This window comes from Pseudopodoces humilis, chromosome 2 (genome assembly GCF_049639895.1).
Source record: "Pseudopodoces humilis isolate 2021_Gansu_Grassland_sample_001 chromosome 2, ASM4963989v1, whole genome shotgun sequence".
NCBI lineage: Eukaryota > Metazoa > Chordata > Aves > Passeriformes > Paridae > Pseudopodoces > Pseudopodoces humilis.
The window spans coordinates 64952847-64969443 of record NC_142201.1 but is presented as its reverse complement, the minus strand read 5'-3'; the positions used below and the strand labels follow the sequence as shown (position 1 = coordinate 64969443).

The window sequence follows — 16597 nt, the reverse complement described above, 5'->3', positions numbered from 1 at the left end:
TGGAGGAGAAGGGAGAAAAAGCTTGTCAGTGTTGACTATAAAGCTTTCACATCAGGAAGAATGAAGGGGTGGGGAGAGAGAAAAAATGAGGAAGCACTGGGTTAACAAAAGGAACACACCATGTACTGGAGTAATAGGTACAGTCAAGCAGCACCAGTGGCACAGAAGCCTGCTGAGGGCACAAGCTAACATTTTACATGTGAATGTGCACAGCTTTGTTTCTTTGCCTTTTCCCTTCATTGCAGTAACTGCAGTAACTCAGCAACTTCACTGAGTGTTTAGGTTACACAGTACCTTTTTTAATTTGGTGTCTTCTCAGTGTATGCATCGTATGAATTTTCTGTATGTATTACGAAGAGGAGACTGTGTGCTAAAAAAATGCTAAAATATTTTCATGAAGCATCTGAATGGTAAAGGAATGCTTCGCAAAACTCTTGCTGCCACGTACTGACTGCAGCAGTGCTACATTTGAACTTCCAGGTGCTTACATCCATGCCATTTTGAAATCTTGGCACCTGGTATATATAGTATTTAGGTATGTGCCACAAGCACCCCTTGAATGTTTGCGAATCAGGAAGGTGGAGGGCTTAAACAAATAAAAATAAATTCAGTGCTCCAAGCTGAGAGAACCACAGATTTCAGGTCTTGCATGATGGTTTGCCAAATACATGTTGGTTGTGTTGTTTTGTTTTTTTTTTTTCCCTTCAATTTGTGAGACCTTAACTGCATTAGTTAAAAAGAGAGCCCAAAAGGGCAAATCTTTGATTTTGGAGCCAAGAATTGTATTTTTAATTTAATTTTTTTTAAACACAGTCAGAGTGAAGTTGCTGGATTACTTGTATCTGTTGCTGCTGCAAGGCTTGTTGTTGCTGCTGTTGCAAGGCAGAAGAGAGCTGGAGTCTCTGCTGAGGAAGGCTTTGCCCAGGTCTGTTCACAGCAGAGCCAAGCTGAGACAACACTGAGAAAGGAGAAGGGGAAAGCAGGCAGGTCAAAGAGGTCAGGTTGAGTTGGTCAGGGGAGGAAGACATAGGAATACAATGTAACAGGAAAGGGGGATCAATAGAATTAGTTTCAGAGTCAAATTGAGAACAGTGCAGAATAAAGTATACATGATATACATACTCTGTTAGTTAGAACATAATTAGATAATGAAGTGCTTGTGGAGATACAAAGGTTTCTCACACTGGATATTAAGCACACAGTTAAAGAAACATTCCTTAATGAAGTCTGGCATTATGTTCCCTTCATTTTAAGTGTAACTTGTTTTATTTGTGATGCTATCAATTGATGGCACTTAACTGCCCAACAAAGCAGAGAAGTGCATGCTTTAGGAGTCAAGTATTTCTCAGAGAATTCATGTCCTGATAATAAACAGTAAATCATTCCAATCTAACATAAGACTTCCTTAAGACCAAACTTCATTTCAGTGTGAATTTACCAACAAAAACACTTAGCTACAAAAAGAAGCTCAGCAAGCACATACCTGTGGCTTGAGGTTGCATAAAATTCCCTACTCCAGTCAGGTTAATTACAGCAGCTTGTTGGGCAGATAATGCCTGATCTTGATTGGATGGACCCTGGTCAGACCCCTAGCAAAAATGAAAAGCTTGATCCTTATTACCAAACTTCTGTTACCAGTGAATAAGCAAATAAAGCCAGTGTGAAGGCAAACTTCTTAAGTGCCATTTAAAAACATTTAATGCTCATCCAGTGCGTGTAGATGCAGGCTATGATGTAGTCACTAACAGATACCGAATACCCCAGAACAGCTTTGTTTTGGCAGAAATGGTATTGTTCCTGTTACCCAGCACAAGTCCCACACTGTAGTTGTCTGTTTTCTGCAGTCTACCAGAGATTGCACTTCATGGTTGTAATCATACGACAATTTCCTGTCCCATTCCCAGCCCCAAAGTCTTCAGGGGACCCCGAGATATCCATGTGCAAAGGTCCTAATCAAAGTGTGCAAAGCCTGACATATTTCCATGTTCATATTGTACCACACACTCCTTAATTCATAAAAATACAGACCCCACTTTTAAAATTATATTTTCAGAACAGAGTAATTTTCACAGTAATCACTTTAATGGAATTAGTAGAGTCTTAGTGTCACCTGAAGTCAAAGGGTGGTGAATGATGATCTCTTCTATAACTTAAATTATGCATTGATTTATAACACGGGGAAATAAAGCATTATATGCACAATTTGAGAAAACTGCATGGATTATCAGTCAGAAAAAAGCTGGTGCTGTCCAGGAGTTGTAATGCTTCTTTAGCATTACATTATAATGGCACTAAGATCTAGGAAAACCAGACCAAAAGATTGCACATCACCTCTACGATGGCTAAGAATCATAGAACCACCATGTGGGGAAAATCCCCAAGTATGCGAGAGAATGCCTGTTTACGTTATATTGGTAGCACAGAAAATTATTGTTATTTTTGGACCTATGTTTTTTCACTAAGCACTATGAGCACATACATTCCTGTCCTTATGAAAGCCAAGGAATCTAGTGTTCATAACAGCTCATTTTAGCCCCTCCTCTATAATGCAACGTATGAGAGAAGTTCCTTTGGACAATTTAACCAATGCAGAGATGGATTTTCTCCAGAAGAACTTTCTGCCACAAGAAGGACTTTGCCTACATCAGCCTTTTTGTAAATGCCCTTGATGTTAAATATCTAGAAAATAAAGCCCAGTACAAGGTCCCATGATTTTTTTTTTAAGTAGTACAACTACTAATTGACATTCAGAGATATAGATGCTGTGTACAAATTGGAAAGTTTCCTATAAAACCATTAAACTGACCCACCATCCAGAACAAGGCCTATGGCACAGGAGGCTATATACCATAAAAAATTTGAAAGAGGCATCTTATTTATGAACAGTTTACAATATCACAGGTGAAATTATAACGAACTTGAGTATCCAGTAGAAAGTATTTGGTGAAGGCTTGCATGTCTGGGAAGATGAGCACAAAAGCAGAGCAGCTGGTTTTCTCAAACTGCTGCATCAATGTTGGTTAGGATTTTTAAGTATTAACCTGGTACCCTCTACCTTAGGATGTTTAAGGTGCAACTGACCACTCAAAACTTGTCATTTTGAGGATGGATCGGTCTCTATCAAGACTTTGGACTTTGTCAGTGATTAAAGCTTTAACACTAATTACAGGCAGCAGTACAGCAAATGTCTTATGATTACAGCTTTAAAAACGAATGATATTTCCTTTGGTGCAAGGAAAATTCTGCTGAACTAGAGCAGTGAGGGTTGTAAGCCGACTCACAGCAGTGTCAGTAACAAGTTTTGGTTACTCTAATAACTCTGCATTTTTTCCCTGTTCATCTGATATATCTGTTAGTTATAAAAACAGCACTAAGCTGATTTCACACCATTCATACAGTGGGGCTGGCTGCCTTCATGACAGAGTTCGACAATGCTCAGCCACTTGTTTTGTTACAGCCTTTCTATACAGGATATAAATAAATAAGTATAACCCAACTCCAGCCATAGCAACAGAGCCACTGCAGTCTGCTGTTTGACAAAGTTTAGGAGGAAGACTTTCCTACCCCTCTGCTTCAGATTTATTGGGTAATGGCTCATTTACTTGTGGAGATGGGGAGAATAGGAGAAGCTGTTTCATCCACACACCCCAGACTGAGGGCTATTAGCACACACCTCTTCTCCCTGTTGCTGAGGTCTACAGGTTGTAGGCTGCTGAGATTGTTGCTGTGGAGAAAACTGTGACAGCTGCTGCTGGGGTGTGTTAAAAATAAGTGAACCACGTGGAAGCTGTTGAAGATTAAAAACAAAAAGCATAATTCAATCAAACTGCTGAGTTTTCTACTGTTCTAGGATGAGCATGGTATTGATCGTGATATACTTCTTAGAGGCTTGATTTTTGTTTTGTAATGGCTTTAAAATTAGTTTACAATTGATGCTGTTTGTGAAAAAGGCTCATGCTTTGAAAACAAACTTGCATGAACTTATAGAAAGATATTTCCATAGGAAAATACATTTTAATTATTTTAATTAAAATGGCAGATACTATACTGATATTGGAAAGATGAATGCCAGTCTTCAACAGCATTGTATATAAATTTCCACTTTCAGAATATTCCACTGAATTTTAACAGATAGTGAAATGGCCTTGATTCCTCTCCCTTGCCTTAGCTTTAATTGCATGTATTTCAGCTGAATTGTTCTTGGTTTATATGAGTGGCAGAGCAAGTTTGAAAGGATGTCCTTCAACACGGAATCACTGAAATATTTAATTCTATAGAAGAGCTCTACTCAGGCATAACTGCCTCCTGTGCCTACCCTTTTCCATGTTTCTGGAGTATACAGGAGTGGGAAGAGGAAGTAGCAAAGCTGGTAGTAATTTTTTGAAGCGTGGGGCAACCTATGTGGAACACTGAAGCTGCAATTCTGCACCTGCATCTGCACCTGGCAGCTGACTTCAAGGTCTGGGAACTCCATTCCACAAACAATCCCTGTTCTGCTTTTAAATGCAACTCTGACATCATAAACATCTGCACATGTTTGTATTTTTATGCTTAGTGTAAAGAAAGCATTTACAGACCTTCTAAAATCCCTATCTTACATGAACTTCCACTTCCATTATCAAAAATTCTTTAAAACTATTACTGCACCTATCTGTGCGTGCTGAGCTTGGCTTTTAGGCATTCTACATGTAACCTCTGAGTGATTCTACTACACTGTTTTGTACAGTATAATTGTAACTTTAGTATAAAGAATGATCTGCAATGAAACCTTAGGCAAATCCTGAAAATTTGTATTGTTTTTTAATCTTTTGAATCCAAATGTCAGCATCTTTATATTGTTACTGAGAATTATCTCTTTTTTTCTGAGCTAGAAATATAACTTCTACCTGGTATCTCTATGGAAGTAGTCTGTTCCCTTATTCTGAGCCTTTTAAATATGAAATTAAGATTTGTAGTAAATGGTCTGGCCAACTGGCTCCAAAGATCTGTGTGGGGCAGTGCAGTAAGCAGCACTAAGTAGGTCTCTACAGAAAGATAAGAAATTATTATTGTGTTCCAAGTATATCAATTACCTGTAGAAGATTTAAGGGCCGAAGATTTGATGTATTTTTCAAACCAAATGGGCTGCCTGTTAAAGAAAACATCTTTTTATTAGTAGTGTGTCTTTCATCAGTTGTATTTGTGTTTTGCAGTATACCTTTCCATTGGGACTATTTCTAAACATCTGGAAGTTGGAAAACTGGCAAGCATAAATTGTGTGTGAACTTAATATTAAGTGTATAATAACACAAGTATAATACAAGTGTAATAGTGACAAGTGCAAATTAAGTGTAAACTTAATACAATGCTGCATTTTCCATAATACAGTTTATAGTTATTCAGACTCCAAGTGCACAAGAACTGACTAAGTGGAAAGCAATCTTGTATCACTACGTAACACTGTGACCTGTAACCTGCTCATGCATTTACATAAAGGTGATTGTGGAGAACACCACAGCAGTTAGTTTTCAGTGATCCTTCTTCTGCCTTTATAAAGTTTGTACAGTAAATCCAAAAAAGTCCAAGGGCTCAATTAAGTAAAACAGTCTTATCAATCTTTAACAGAAAACAGTCCCACCACAAATCTGAGCAATGCTCCAGTAAGACAGCAGCTATCAAACAGAAGCCCTGGAGGTCTGGCACAGACCTAGCTCAGCTCACTACTCGCATCTGTTGTGTGGGTGACAGCACAGCATGTACAAATCTGTGACAACACAGAGGTTGACAGTGCTTGAAAGGACAGAAGTAGACTAAAAGCGATCCTCGTGAATTGAAGAAATGGTCCAAAGCTCAGTAACACTGAATTAAAAAAAGACAAATGACTAAGTACGAAATTTTAACTATCTTTGTGTCTATACAGCAAGAAAGGACATGACAAGTTACAGTAGGTCACAAACATATCCAAATCATCCATATCACAAACTACAGAGCACACAAAAGAAAAGAACCTCTTCACACAGTTTACATTTATAAAATTCACTGTCACAAGATGCTGTAGAGATTCCAAAAATACACATGGTTTCAAAAACCAATTAGATAAATCCACAGACTAGAAATCTATCACAGGATATTAAGCACAAAGATCCATGTGGATAGTCTTCAGCTGAGAAAGTCTCAAAGCTGTAGATTGCCAGAAGAGGTACAGTTGTAGACAAGGGAAATTTCACAGTTTTGCCTCATCTCAAATGCTCTCCTCAGTATCCTCTAATGGCAACTGTCAGAGACAGAATATAGACTGGATGGATTTTTGGCCTAAACCAGTAAAGCCATTCTTATCTTAAGGTAATGCTGTTGCAAAAAATACAGATAAAAAATAAGCAGACCTCACTTGGGGAAATGTTAACAGGAATGTTGTGAAAGAGATGAGATGCATTTATTCTGCTGTGCTCCACAGTGGTAAATCAGCCAAGCTCAAGCTTGTGTCCCGTTTTGGTTATCACATTTTAAGAAGGATGTAAGCAAATTGGACAGTCTAGAAAAGAGTGACAGGATTATGAAAGGTTTGAAAAATACGACCTATCAGAAAGAGAAGACAAATGCGGGACATGACAGCATGTTTGATACTTAGAAGGTAAAGAGAAAGAGTGAACAACTATTTTTCACGTCTGAAAGGTATAGGAGAAAAAAAAATTGCAATTCAGGAGATGCACTGTAATTAGAAGGAAACATTTTGCATGGATAATGAACCACTCCAATCAGGTACTGAGGAAGACTGGAATCTTCTTTAGTGAAGGTATTTAAAAACAGTTTAGATAAACATTGCTTCAGTATGGCTTAGACAGGTTTGACTCTTAGTGTAAGGGATGGATATCTTGAAGTCTACTGTTTTCATTCTATAACCATATGTTAAGACTTTTTTTCTTTATATATTCAGAAAAAAATAAATGGATAATTTAAATTGTGCTTTTAAGATTCATATTGTTGCATTTGAAGGCAATAGGGGACTACTTAATTGTTGTACAAGAGTAAAGTAGTACCAGGGCCAGAATAAAATGCCCCACACATTTAAAAAGTGAGGCCTCTTTCTAAGTTCAATCATGCCTTTTTTCTGGCAGTCATCATTATCAAAACTGCATTTGAATTTGGAGTTTCTCTCAAACTTCTTAGTGAGCACACCAAACAACCCAGGTTTTGACTGTGTATTCCCAGCCTAGCTCACCAAAAAAACAGCTTAAAATAATCTCCAATACAGCCTACACCTTGAATACAAAAACATGTATGTTGTTGATGAGCACCTGCCATTAAATACAAAACCTCTTCACACAATGGCCACTTCAGTCCATTTTTCTCACAAAATGTTTTCACACTGTCCCTGTCTGAAGGGTGGCTTTTCCACTCAGTCACACTGACCTGCTTGAGAGGCAGATTGCATTGCAGCGGGCAGCGCACTTGGTACCAGACCTCCTGGGGGTAAAATGCCACTCAGATTTATACCTGCAGGGGCTATGGCACCAGTGTTGCACCCCAACATAGGGTTTGAACCACTCATCAGTGACTGTGCTCCACTGTAGAAGAGGAAAGACAACACATGAAACCCAAGTGGCACAAGTAAATCTGAATAACTAAATTGTTGCCCTCTGTCTCATGGCAAATAAATCAGTTGCTTGCTGTAAATTATGGGACTATGGCTAAAGCACCAATGCAGCTTAAAAAAAATCATTTTGCCTAGAGTATAACATCTATTTCATTATTATGAGCATATACTGGTTTTTTTCTTCTTTGATATCAACTGATAAAAATAAACCACAAGTGGTCCTTTCATTCTAGAAATACTAAAAGGTCAACAATCTTCAAATGGGTTGTATTATTATAAAAGTAACAGGTTTGCATTTTCTTTTTACCCTATAAAAAAGAGTCCAATTTATCAACAGTGACCAACTGCTGAACACTTTAGATGGATAATTTGAATGTCTGATACCTGCATTGAAGCACATTGTGTCTTACACTGACCATTGTAATTACAGAATTTTCCTCAGTCTAAAAAGCAGTTATACCATACAATGTTATGTTCATATTATACCATACAATCTATTCTTGACAGTACTTATTATTTTCTTTAAATCAGAAAATGAGTTTTAAGAATCAAAGAGTACTTCACCTCAATGCTTTTTTAAATTGATCGAAACAAATCTGTTCTCATTTTTCATTTATACTGATCTGCATATGATATTCTACCTTCTCTGTGATTAATAAAAAAAAGTTTCCAGACTTGCAGAGCAAAACCTCAGAAATCACTTAAGTTGAGATAAAGCCTTAAGGAATGGGCCTATATGACTCCAAAAAGATGAAAGCAATAAAAGCCTTTCTTAGCAGATCTTTTCAATAATGTGATAGTAGGTGACTTCTATTTGAGAAATACAAATAGTTTCTAGTGGCTCTTCAGTTTGTAATTATAAAGTGAGTGATCTCTTTTGTATTGTAGATCCTGAAAAATATTTACTCTAATGGATGGTGGACAGTCCTGGTCCACACCCCCTCCCACCAACCAACCAACCCCCGTGGCAAATTAAGAAACCATCATAATGAAAGACTTACCACACAGAGCCCACTACATTGATGAAGTTAAGTCCTGCAGGGTTTGCCATGACCTGGGTGGAGGTTGTTCCTGTAGTAATGGACGTTACCATGGTGGAAAGAGGAATGGTCATTACAGGCAGTGCCTGGCTCAGAGACATTTGCTGCTGAGCAAATGGGGTTAACAAAGTGGGCTGAGGGGTGAAGCCTGAATCTTGGGAAGTAGGGGTGGCAGAAGGGGTAATAGGAGTAGAACTCTGAGCATCAGGAGGGTGTGGGGTCGATGAAGGGGTGTTGGTTGGAGTAGGAGTAGATGGTTTAGGAGTTCCAGACCCTGCTCATTGAGAAAAATAAAAAGTGCTAGTTTGTTATAAGAGGCCAGTCCTTTTTGTATAATCAGGTTAATGGAATCTTACTTAGCACTGACAATTTCTTCCGTTTTTTAGACTGCAAGTGTTAATTTCTACATGACAAGTGTTGCAGCACACACTCATTGTTAAGGATGCAGTATAATCACAAAGAAAATCCATTCTCCATGCTTCATTCCTTGTGGCATACACCAATTTCTATTTTCCATTAAGGCTATAATCTATCATACATTAAGTCATAATTTTATTCAGGAATACTTAAAATAATATCTTAGTGACCATTTTAACCTAATTAATGCTTGTCCTAAACTGTTAAACAATCAGTATCCATGTACTGCCTGCACAATAGGCTGTGTCAAAAACATATCATAGAAAACAAGAGAGTCAGCAAGATCATGTACAATTTCAGTAATCAATGGGCTGATCTAAATTTCATCAGATAGTCAAATTGCCATTTTCCAAGTATCAACCAAATAAAAAGCAACTATTAATATATTTAAGAACCAGAGGATAATACTGCATCTCTAAAAGCTACTGTGTAATTCCCTCTGTTTAAATGTAGCACATACAGTTGTATTTGTTGTGGATGCAGTAGGCGAAGTCTATCAATAAAAAAAGAAAACAAAACAAAACCCCAAAAAAGCTTGAGCTGGTTTTTTTTGATTTTTTTTTTCCCTAGCTTTCATGTCCTGCAGAAAGAAAGGAAATAAATATGAATGGTGACCAGAGCCTTAAAGTAACAACTGTGTGCAGCAGATTTACACAATTCATATTACTAACATAAAACCAGACTCACTATTTTGGAAGAAAACTTTTCTAAGTTTTCTTTTTTATCTTGTGCAAAACAAGAAGGCAGAAAAGTTACACCTTTTGAGCTACCCAGATTTTAAATTATTTAATGCAAAAAGTGTATTATAATATCATGCAGGATACTGGAATGTGCAGTATACAATTATTCATAAAAAAGCTGAGAAGCTGCAGCTATGAATTCCTCTTTGTACAGATCTGTTCACGAAATGGCTCAAGACGCATACATGTTTAAGAAAATGTTTATGATCTACAGCTATGATTACAATGATCCTGTCAGTGTTAACAAAAATACTTTAACTAGGATGTCACTTCTGACTGAAATTTGCATTTTAACACCTGAGAATACGGTGCTATCATCAGCAGCATCACCACCACACTTGCAATCAGCAATGATTTGTAAAACAGTGTAGGAGTGTTTTTAAAAAATGATCTTATCGTTTATTGTATCATCACCTTGGGACTGATCAGATTATATACATACATAGATACACAACTGCACCAGTTCCTATAACATTTAAAAAACCAGATGCTTAAATTATGTAAAGGCAAATTGATCTAACATACTGTTTTCACACTGGAGGAAAAAAATCTACACTTTGGAATTTTATCTCATCACATCATCTACCAGCCTTTCATATATGAGGAGATCATGCTAATTGCACAAAATGTATTAAAACGTATACACAGAGGGTGCATACATATATATACAGAAAACGAACACAGTTACAATAAACATAAAATACATACAGTGAACAAGAGACCTGCCTAAAGCTGCACAACTTATACAATTTAGGGTACACTGTACACTTAAGTTTCATCATTCCACAGGTTAAGAAGTTTATCTCAGGAAGCATTTATGCAAAAGCCTAAGATTTAATGGAGAATTTAGGTCGTGACTCACTTTGTGAAGAGCTCGCAGGAGACAAGGCAGCTGGAGAGAGCATGCTAACTTGATTAAGATCCATAGATTGTTTCCGAGAAAGACCAGGAGGCTTAGAAGGAGGGGGTGGAGTTGGGGATTTTAGATGGCCACTTGACTGTTGAGAACTAAAAATATTACCTGAAAAAACATCATTAAAATACATTACTATTCTGTATCATTAAAATGCAATACTATCAAAATACATTACTATACATTATCTATATATATTCTAAAATACATTACTATTTATGTTAACATGAATATTAGGATATAATTTTGTGAACAATATAATCAGAAATTTAAGAAAACCCCAAAAAAACCCATGCTCTTCTCACACATAAGATGCTGGTATTCTTTTGTTAAATCTTTACTAAAGGGATATCCTGTCATTTTACAACAGGCAGAACATGTTCAAATGAGATGTTTGAGTCCAAAAATAATTACCTGAAGAGCTACTTCCTGAACTTGAAGGTAATTTGATAGGAGGAGGTCGGTGTTTTACACCTTTCCCCAGTACTGAAGACTGAACAGAGCCTGATACACTTTCTGGCTGCTGGGAGGAAAGAGAAATTAACACAACCACAGCAATGATGAGAGCTTTCATACAATTGACAGAAAAGACAGTTCAATTGATTTGTATTAAGGCTTCTCAGAACTGCGACAAAATTCCTTTTAGACATTTCAGATGCTTATGTATTTATTTAAAAAAAAAAAACTATGATGAATTCTCTTTAGATAAAGTCTTTTACCAGCAAGAAGCAGCACCAAAGTGCTACTACAAATTTAAACTGAACAGAGAAATAAGTAAAATAAAGAGTTTCACTTTTCTCCATAATTCTGGATTTTTTTGTAGTAATTTTTTCAAACAGAAAAGTGACAAACACACTTGAAATAATAAAACTTTCAAGTTTTACTTGAAAAAATACGTAATTCCATTCATTTATTCTGTATATACCTGCCATTTTTAACCAAGACAGACTTAAAGAACAGAATCAGAATTCTTCATCCTGGGAGCAGGATTTCAAATAAATTCAGGAAAATCCTGAATGAAATCAAGATGCATTTCCCCACTGGCTTCAGTGGGACCAGAATTCTTATTCATATTCTTAGAGGGAAGATACAGGCTTTTTGTTTATTCTTATATCCTAATTATCAGGTTTTCTGAACATATATCTACTTCACCTCGAGTCTGTAGTTCTCAACACAACACACCCTAAATCCATAATTCCAATAGCTGACACTGTCAAAAGACTCAACAGTGAAACACATTCACAGTTACAGTCTATGTGTTTTTACCTTATAGCAGATATCCATAAATGTAAGTATAGTTTAAACAAACAAATGTACAGTTTGCAAACTGCTGAAAGTAGGAAATGAGGCTGGCAATATATGAATGGAATATTTCAATACTGGAGCCTCAATTAAATGTGCATGAGCTAAGAAATCAGAGCATTGTGCAGAATCACCCTTTTCGGTGAGCTTAACTTCCACTGATTCTCAGTAATAAGAGACAGTCCCTCTACATGTTTCTAATTGCTTGCTTATGAAAAAGAATCTTATGAGGAAAATTCTGAGGACTGCCTTTCTGTTCTACTAAAATCTGCTTTCTTGATTTATAAAATAAAGACCAATGCTCCATTCCAACAGTGACTAGATCATTGAATACAGTAACCTGAGTAACTGTGGCCCAGCTTTTGGTGGGGGCTTGGACAGGCAGACAAGTTGACTTTGGCAAGTACCCTTCCACCCCATTTATTATATGATTTTAATATATATATACACACATGCATGTACATGTTTGTACATGTGCACACATACACAGAAACATTCATACTCCTTTCTGCAACTGCTGGCCTTGGAATGCTGCTGGTCTGCCTGGCACCAGGAACTATATCCTTCAAAAAACATTGCTGGAGTTTTTAAGTAGGCATTCAGGGGAAAGATGTCACAAAGGAAACACCCCAGGGGATACAAATCTCATTTACTAGCTGGAGCATAACATACAGCTCACAGCTAACATACTGACTCTGACCTAACAAAGCCAGAAGCAGCAAGTAAAACACAAGGCAGTGCCAACAGGCAGGAAATTTGGGAATTCAAGAATTTATACTGGAAATGCAGAAATGTGTGTGCATGTAAACATACACAATTTAAGGTTGTTAGGGTTTGTGTTTTGGAAGATTTTTTGGTAGTTTTTTTTGTATGTTTGAGAGGTCTTTTGCCTTTGGCTTTTTGTTTCTTTTGTTTGTATTGTTTTTTTGTTTGCGTTTATTTTCAGTTTTCCTCTTCAAATTGAAGAGAAATAATTTGAGTTTCTAAAGGTAAAAGAAGTTCAGCTACTCCAACTGCTTCTGTGTTTACTGACCTGCAATACAAGACACACAGCTGCATTTTACTATACTGTTCTATGAAAGGTTCACCTGAACAGGGGAAAATACTAGAACAAAACTTTGGAGCTAAGTACATAATACACAGCCAACCCCCACCCCTCAAAACTGTTAAAAGACGACATTGGAACATTGAAAACATAAATGCTTCCCACTAACTTTTCCAATATATCATTCACATTGAATGATCATGACCATAATGCACTTAAATATTCATACAGGATGACATTTTTAGGTTATTTTACTGTTAAATGTGGATAGCAGAAAAAATTCTAATAATTTAATAATTAAGCACAAACAAAAGAAATGTGTAGCTTGATAAACTCACTTCCATTTCCTTCCCTGGAGAAAGATGACTGACTGATCCACTTGAATTATGAAACATTTTCACAGTACATTTAGCTTCATTTTGTACTAACTCCTGGTACTGGTTCACCACCCTGAAACAAACAATAAGGACATAAAAAGGTTAACAACTTTGAACTTCCAAAGTAGATACTTATAAACACATAACTGTATAGTTATAGTCATATATTTTAAATATTATGTAAGCATATCTCTATATAAAATAGAGATGCACATACATAAAACATATTTATGCCTTTTTGTGTCTTTCTACGTTATATTCCTGGGCTCTTAGATTTATTCCATTTTAACTTTCAATCTTTTTTTTTCTAATGCAAAATACAGTGTGAGAAACACTCTATTGGAGGAATATGGAAAACAATAGAACAGTTCCATTCCCAAAAGCAACTGCAGATCTTTGGAATGTCAGTCAATGGGTATCCCATTTCCCCTTTTTTACAGAGGTCCAGAATCTTTTATAAAAAAAGGTGTCTTTTCTGGTTATGCTGCCTGTGAAACAGTCAACCCTCCATCAGCTTGAGGTCTATTTCAGAGGAGGAGTCTAAATGAAAGGGCTGAACAATCTCTCCTCTGTGAGCATTATGACAGACATTTGATAAAGCATCAGGCAAACCAGTTTACAATTCTGTTCTATCAAACTGAGTCAAATACTACATCTCTACTAATCGAAGACAACCAAGTTGAGGGAATACTGTTTCACAAACATGAGAGGAATATACAGAATGACCTTGAAATATAAAGTTGAAGTGCTGTGGTCACTTACACTCTGGCAGACTGGACCTCAGTGAAAACATGCTAGAATATTTCCATTACCTCACACCAAAATGTGATGAAATACTCTTTATTTTAATACAGCCCTGCTTCTGTCATATTCTGTTACCTGACTAATACAGACACAAGAAAGGGCTGTGACACACATGGCAAAGGAAAGGGGGAAGTGCACTTATTTTAGCAATTAGATTTCAGACTGACTTAAAAATCGCTGGAATCAGGGTAGTAAAATGCCATCTACTCTAAAAGGTGGTCCTGCACTCCTCTACTGTTTCTTCTTGTTGTTGTCCCCGAAACCCTGTTCCTTATTCTGATGAAAGGACTTGTGACCACTGCAACCCAGTGACAAACATCAACAGGCAATCAATCCCAGTTAAAACCAAGCTCTTGTAATATTGTTGTTTTACTTTTCAGCCAGCCAATCTCCCCAGTTCAGCTTACAGAACAAGCAGCAAAAGTATCAGCGCAAAGGAGGCAGGAGAGAATATAAGCAAAAAGTTTCTTGATCAAAATTACCTATTTAAAAAAAATAATATTATTATTATTTTTATTATATTATTAACGCTTTTGATCAAATCAAAGACTCATTTCCCTGCCAGGCACATAAGGGTGTGTGGGGATAAGAGCTATGGCATGTACATCAGCCAGAGGCACAAAAACACATCTGGCTCTGACAGAGGTTGCTTTTTAAAGGTTCTGTGCTTATATGCACAGGCAATCTAACATGATGTATGCTGACAAACACTTAAAACCCACTTATTTTGCTGCCTCAGTTTTCCCTGAATTACTACTCCTACTCAATCTACAACTAAAATATACTGAAAAACTGTTTTATTACTTGCTTCCCTGGGAAAGCTGAATCAAGACATGCACAAAACACAAAACTAAGATGTATAAATCTTAAACCCTAGATTACACTTCAAATGACAAGTTCAAATGAATAATTTCCATGACTGTTAACTTACCATACCAAATGTCAGGATGAAATTATTGCTAAGTGCTCTCAGAGTTCAGGTGTACTCATGTATTTGATGTCCTCTATTTTTCCTTGCTTGTTAAATACAGAAACTACACACTACTCCTTGTAATGATGACTAATTCATCTTAATTTTCCTCCTTTGTTCTGCATCTGCTTCCATAACCATAACACTGGCAGTCATAGCTGCCAAAAAGGAACAAAATTTATTATATATCATCAAGCCAAATAGCTGTAAAACTGTATTAATTTACCTTTCAGCATCAGTCTTCGAACCAATAAGGAACCTAAAATGTAAAGTACATTTTCAGTCATGAATTAGACTAAAGGAACGCATTTTTATAATCACAAGGCTTCAAACAAATGGCAGTGCTGTGTTTTTTTCACACCTGCTCAAAATACAAATGATAATGTATCCATTCAATGGACTGAGTATCATTCAGCATTTGAAATACACACTTGACTTCCTAACTATATAGACAATATACACACGTGATCTAATATGGTCTCCTTTAACACTAAATTACCTACAAAGCAATAGGCAGAATATAGAAGCTTTGGATTTTATATTTAAAAAAACGAAGTGAATAACTGATATAAAATTATTCACATAAAAAGTACTAAGGAAAAGATGTATAAATCAACATCATACCAGTACACTCAGACTGAAATACAAGTGTGCTGAGGGGAGGTCAAAAACAGCCCTATGCATAATATTGTAACAAACACTGAGTTTCCACTGTTTGATTTCATTTATTCCAGTTCCCCATGATTTTCCAGACCTCCTAAGTAAGTACCTCTCTTTTGCTTAACACTTATGACTTGCAAACTTACTACTATGTTTTTTAAAATTTACAGAGGTTGCTCTTTCTCCAGCGCCAAAAAAAAAAATAATTTTACTGAACAACAAAAGTGTTTACTTCACCTTTCATTTCATATGACAGTTTGCCAAGGACGAGTTATCCAAGCTTTGATGAACTTTAATTGTTAGTGTCTTAGCAATGATTTCCAAAACCTTCCACGCATCTCATTAATTCAATTCATTTAAGTTCATTTAATTCCCAGCTTATTACACAACTCTAAGCCAGTACTATTCCAGGAAGACCAGTACTAAGTATGTGTGCTGGTTTTGGCTGGGGTAGAGTCAATTTTCTCCACGGTAGCTGACACAGGGGTGTTTTGGATTTGTGCTAAAAACAGTGTTGGTAATACACGGGTGTTTAGCTATTCCTAAGCAGTACCAACAAAGATTTCTCACAAGCAAAAGGGCTGGGGGTGTACAAGAAGCGGAGAAGTGACACTGCAAGGACAGCTCACCCAAGTGACCAAAGGAAGGGATATTCCATACCATCCAGCACCACGCTCAGCATATAAAGACAAAGTAACAAGGAAGAGAGGACTGGGGGAAGCATTTAGAGAGAAAGCATTTGTCTTTCCCAGTAAC

At 36.7% G+C, this 16597-nt stretch overlaps 1 protein-coding gene across 14 annotated transcripts in view; it reads right to left on the bottom strand.

Annotated features, from left to right (window-relative positions):
- The window catches only part of SUPT20H (SPT20 homolog, SAGA complex component), a 30060-nt gene that overhangs the window by 533 nt on the left and 12930 nt on the right, over positions 1 to 16597 (bottom strand). For 3 of the 14 annotated variants that reach the window (XM_014249130.2, XM_088052121.1, XM_088052129.1), the window contains exons 15-23: positions 15408 to 15440; positions 13369 to 13480; positions 11098 to 11206; positions 10633 to 10791; positions 8575 to 8887; positions 7390 to 7544; positions 5073 to 5128; positions 3674 to 3787; positions 1484 to 1589 (exon numbers count right to left, since the gene is read on the bottom strand). In XM_014249130.2, the coding sequence (XP_014104605.2) occupies positions 1484 to 1589; positions 3674 to 3787; positions 5073 to 5128; positions 7390 to 7544; positions 8575 to 8887; positions 10633 to 10791; positions 11098 to 11206; positions 13369 to 13480; positions 15408 to 15440 (1157 nt within the window). The other 11 variants (XM_088052120.1, XM_088052118.1, XM_088052125.1 and 8 more) reach the window with 9 other exon arrangements.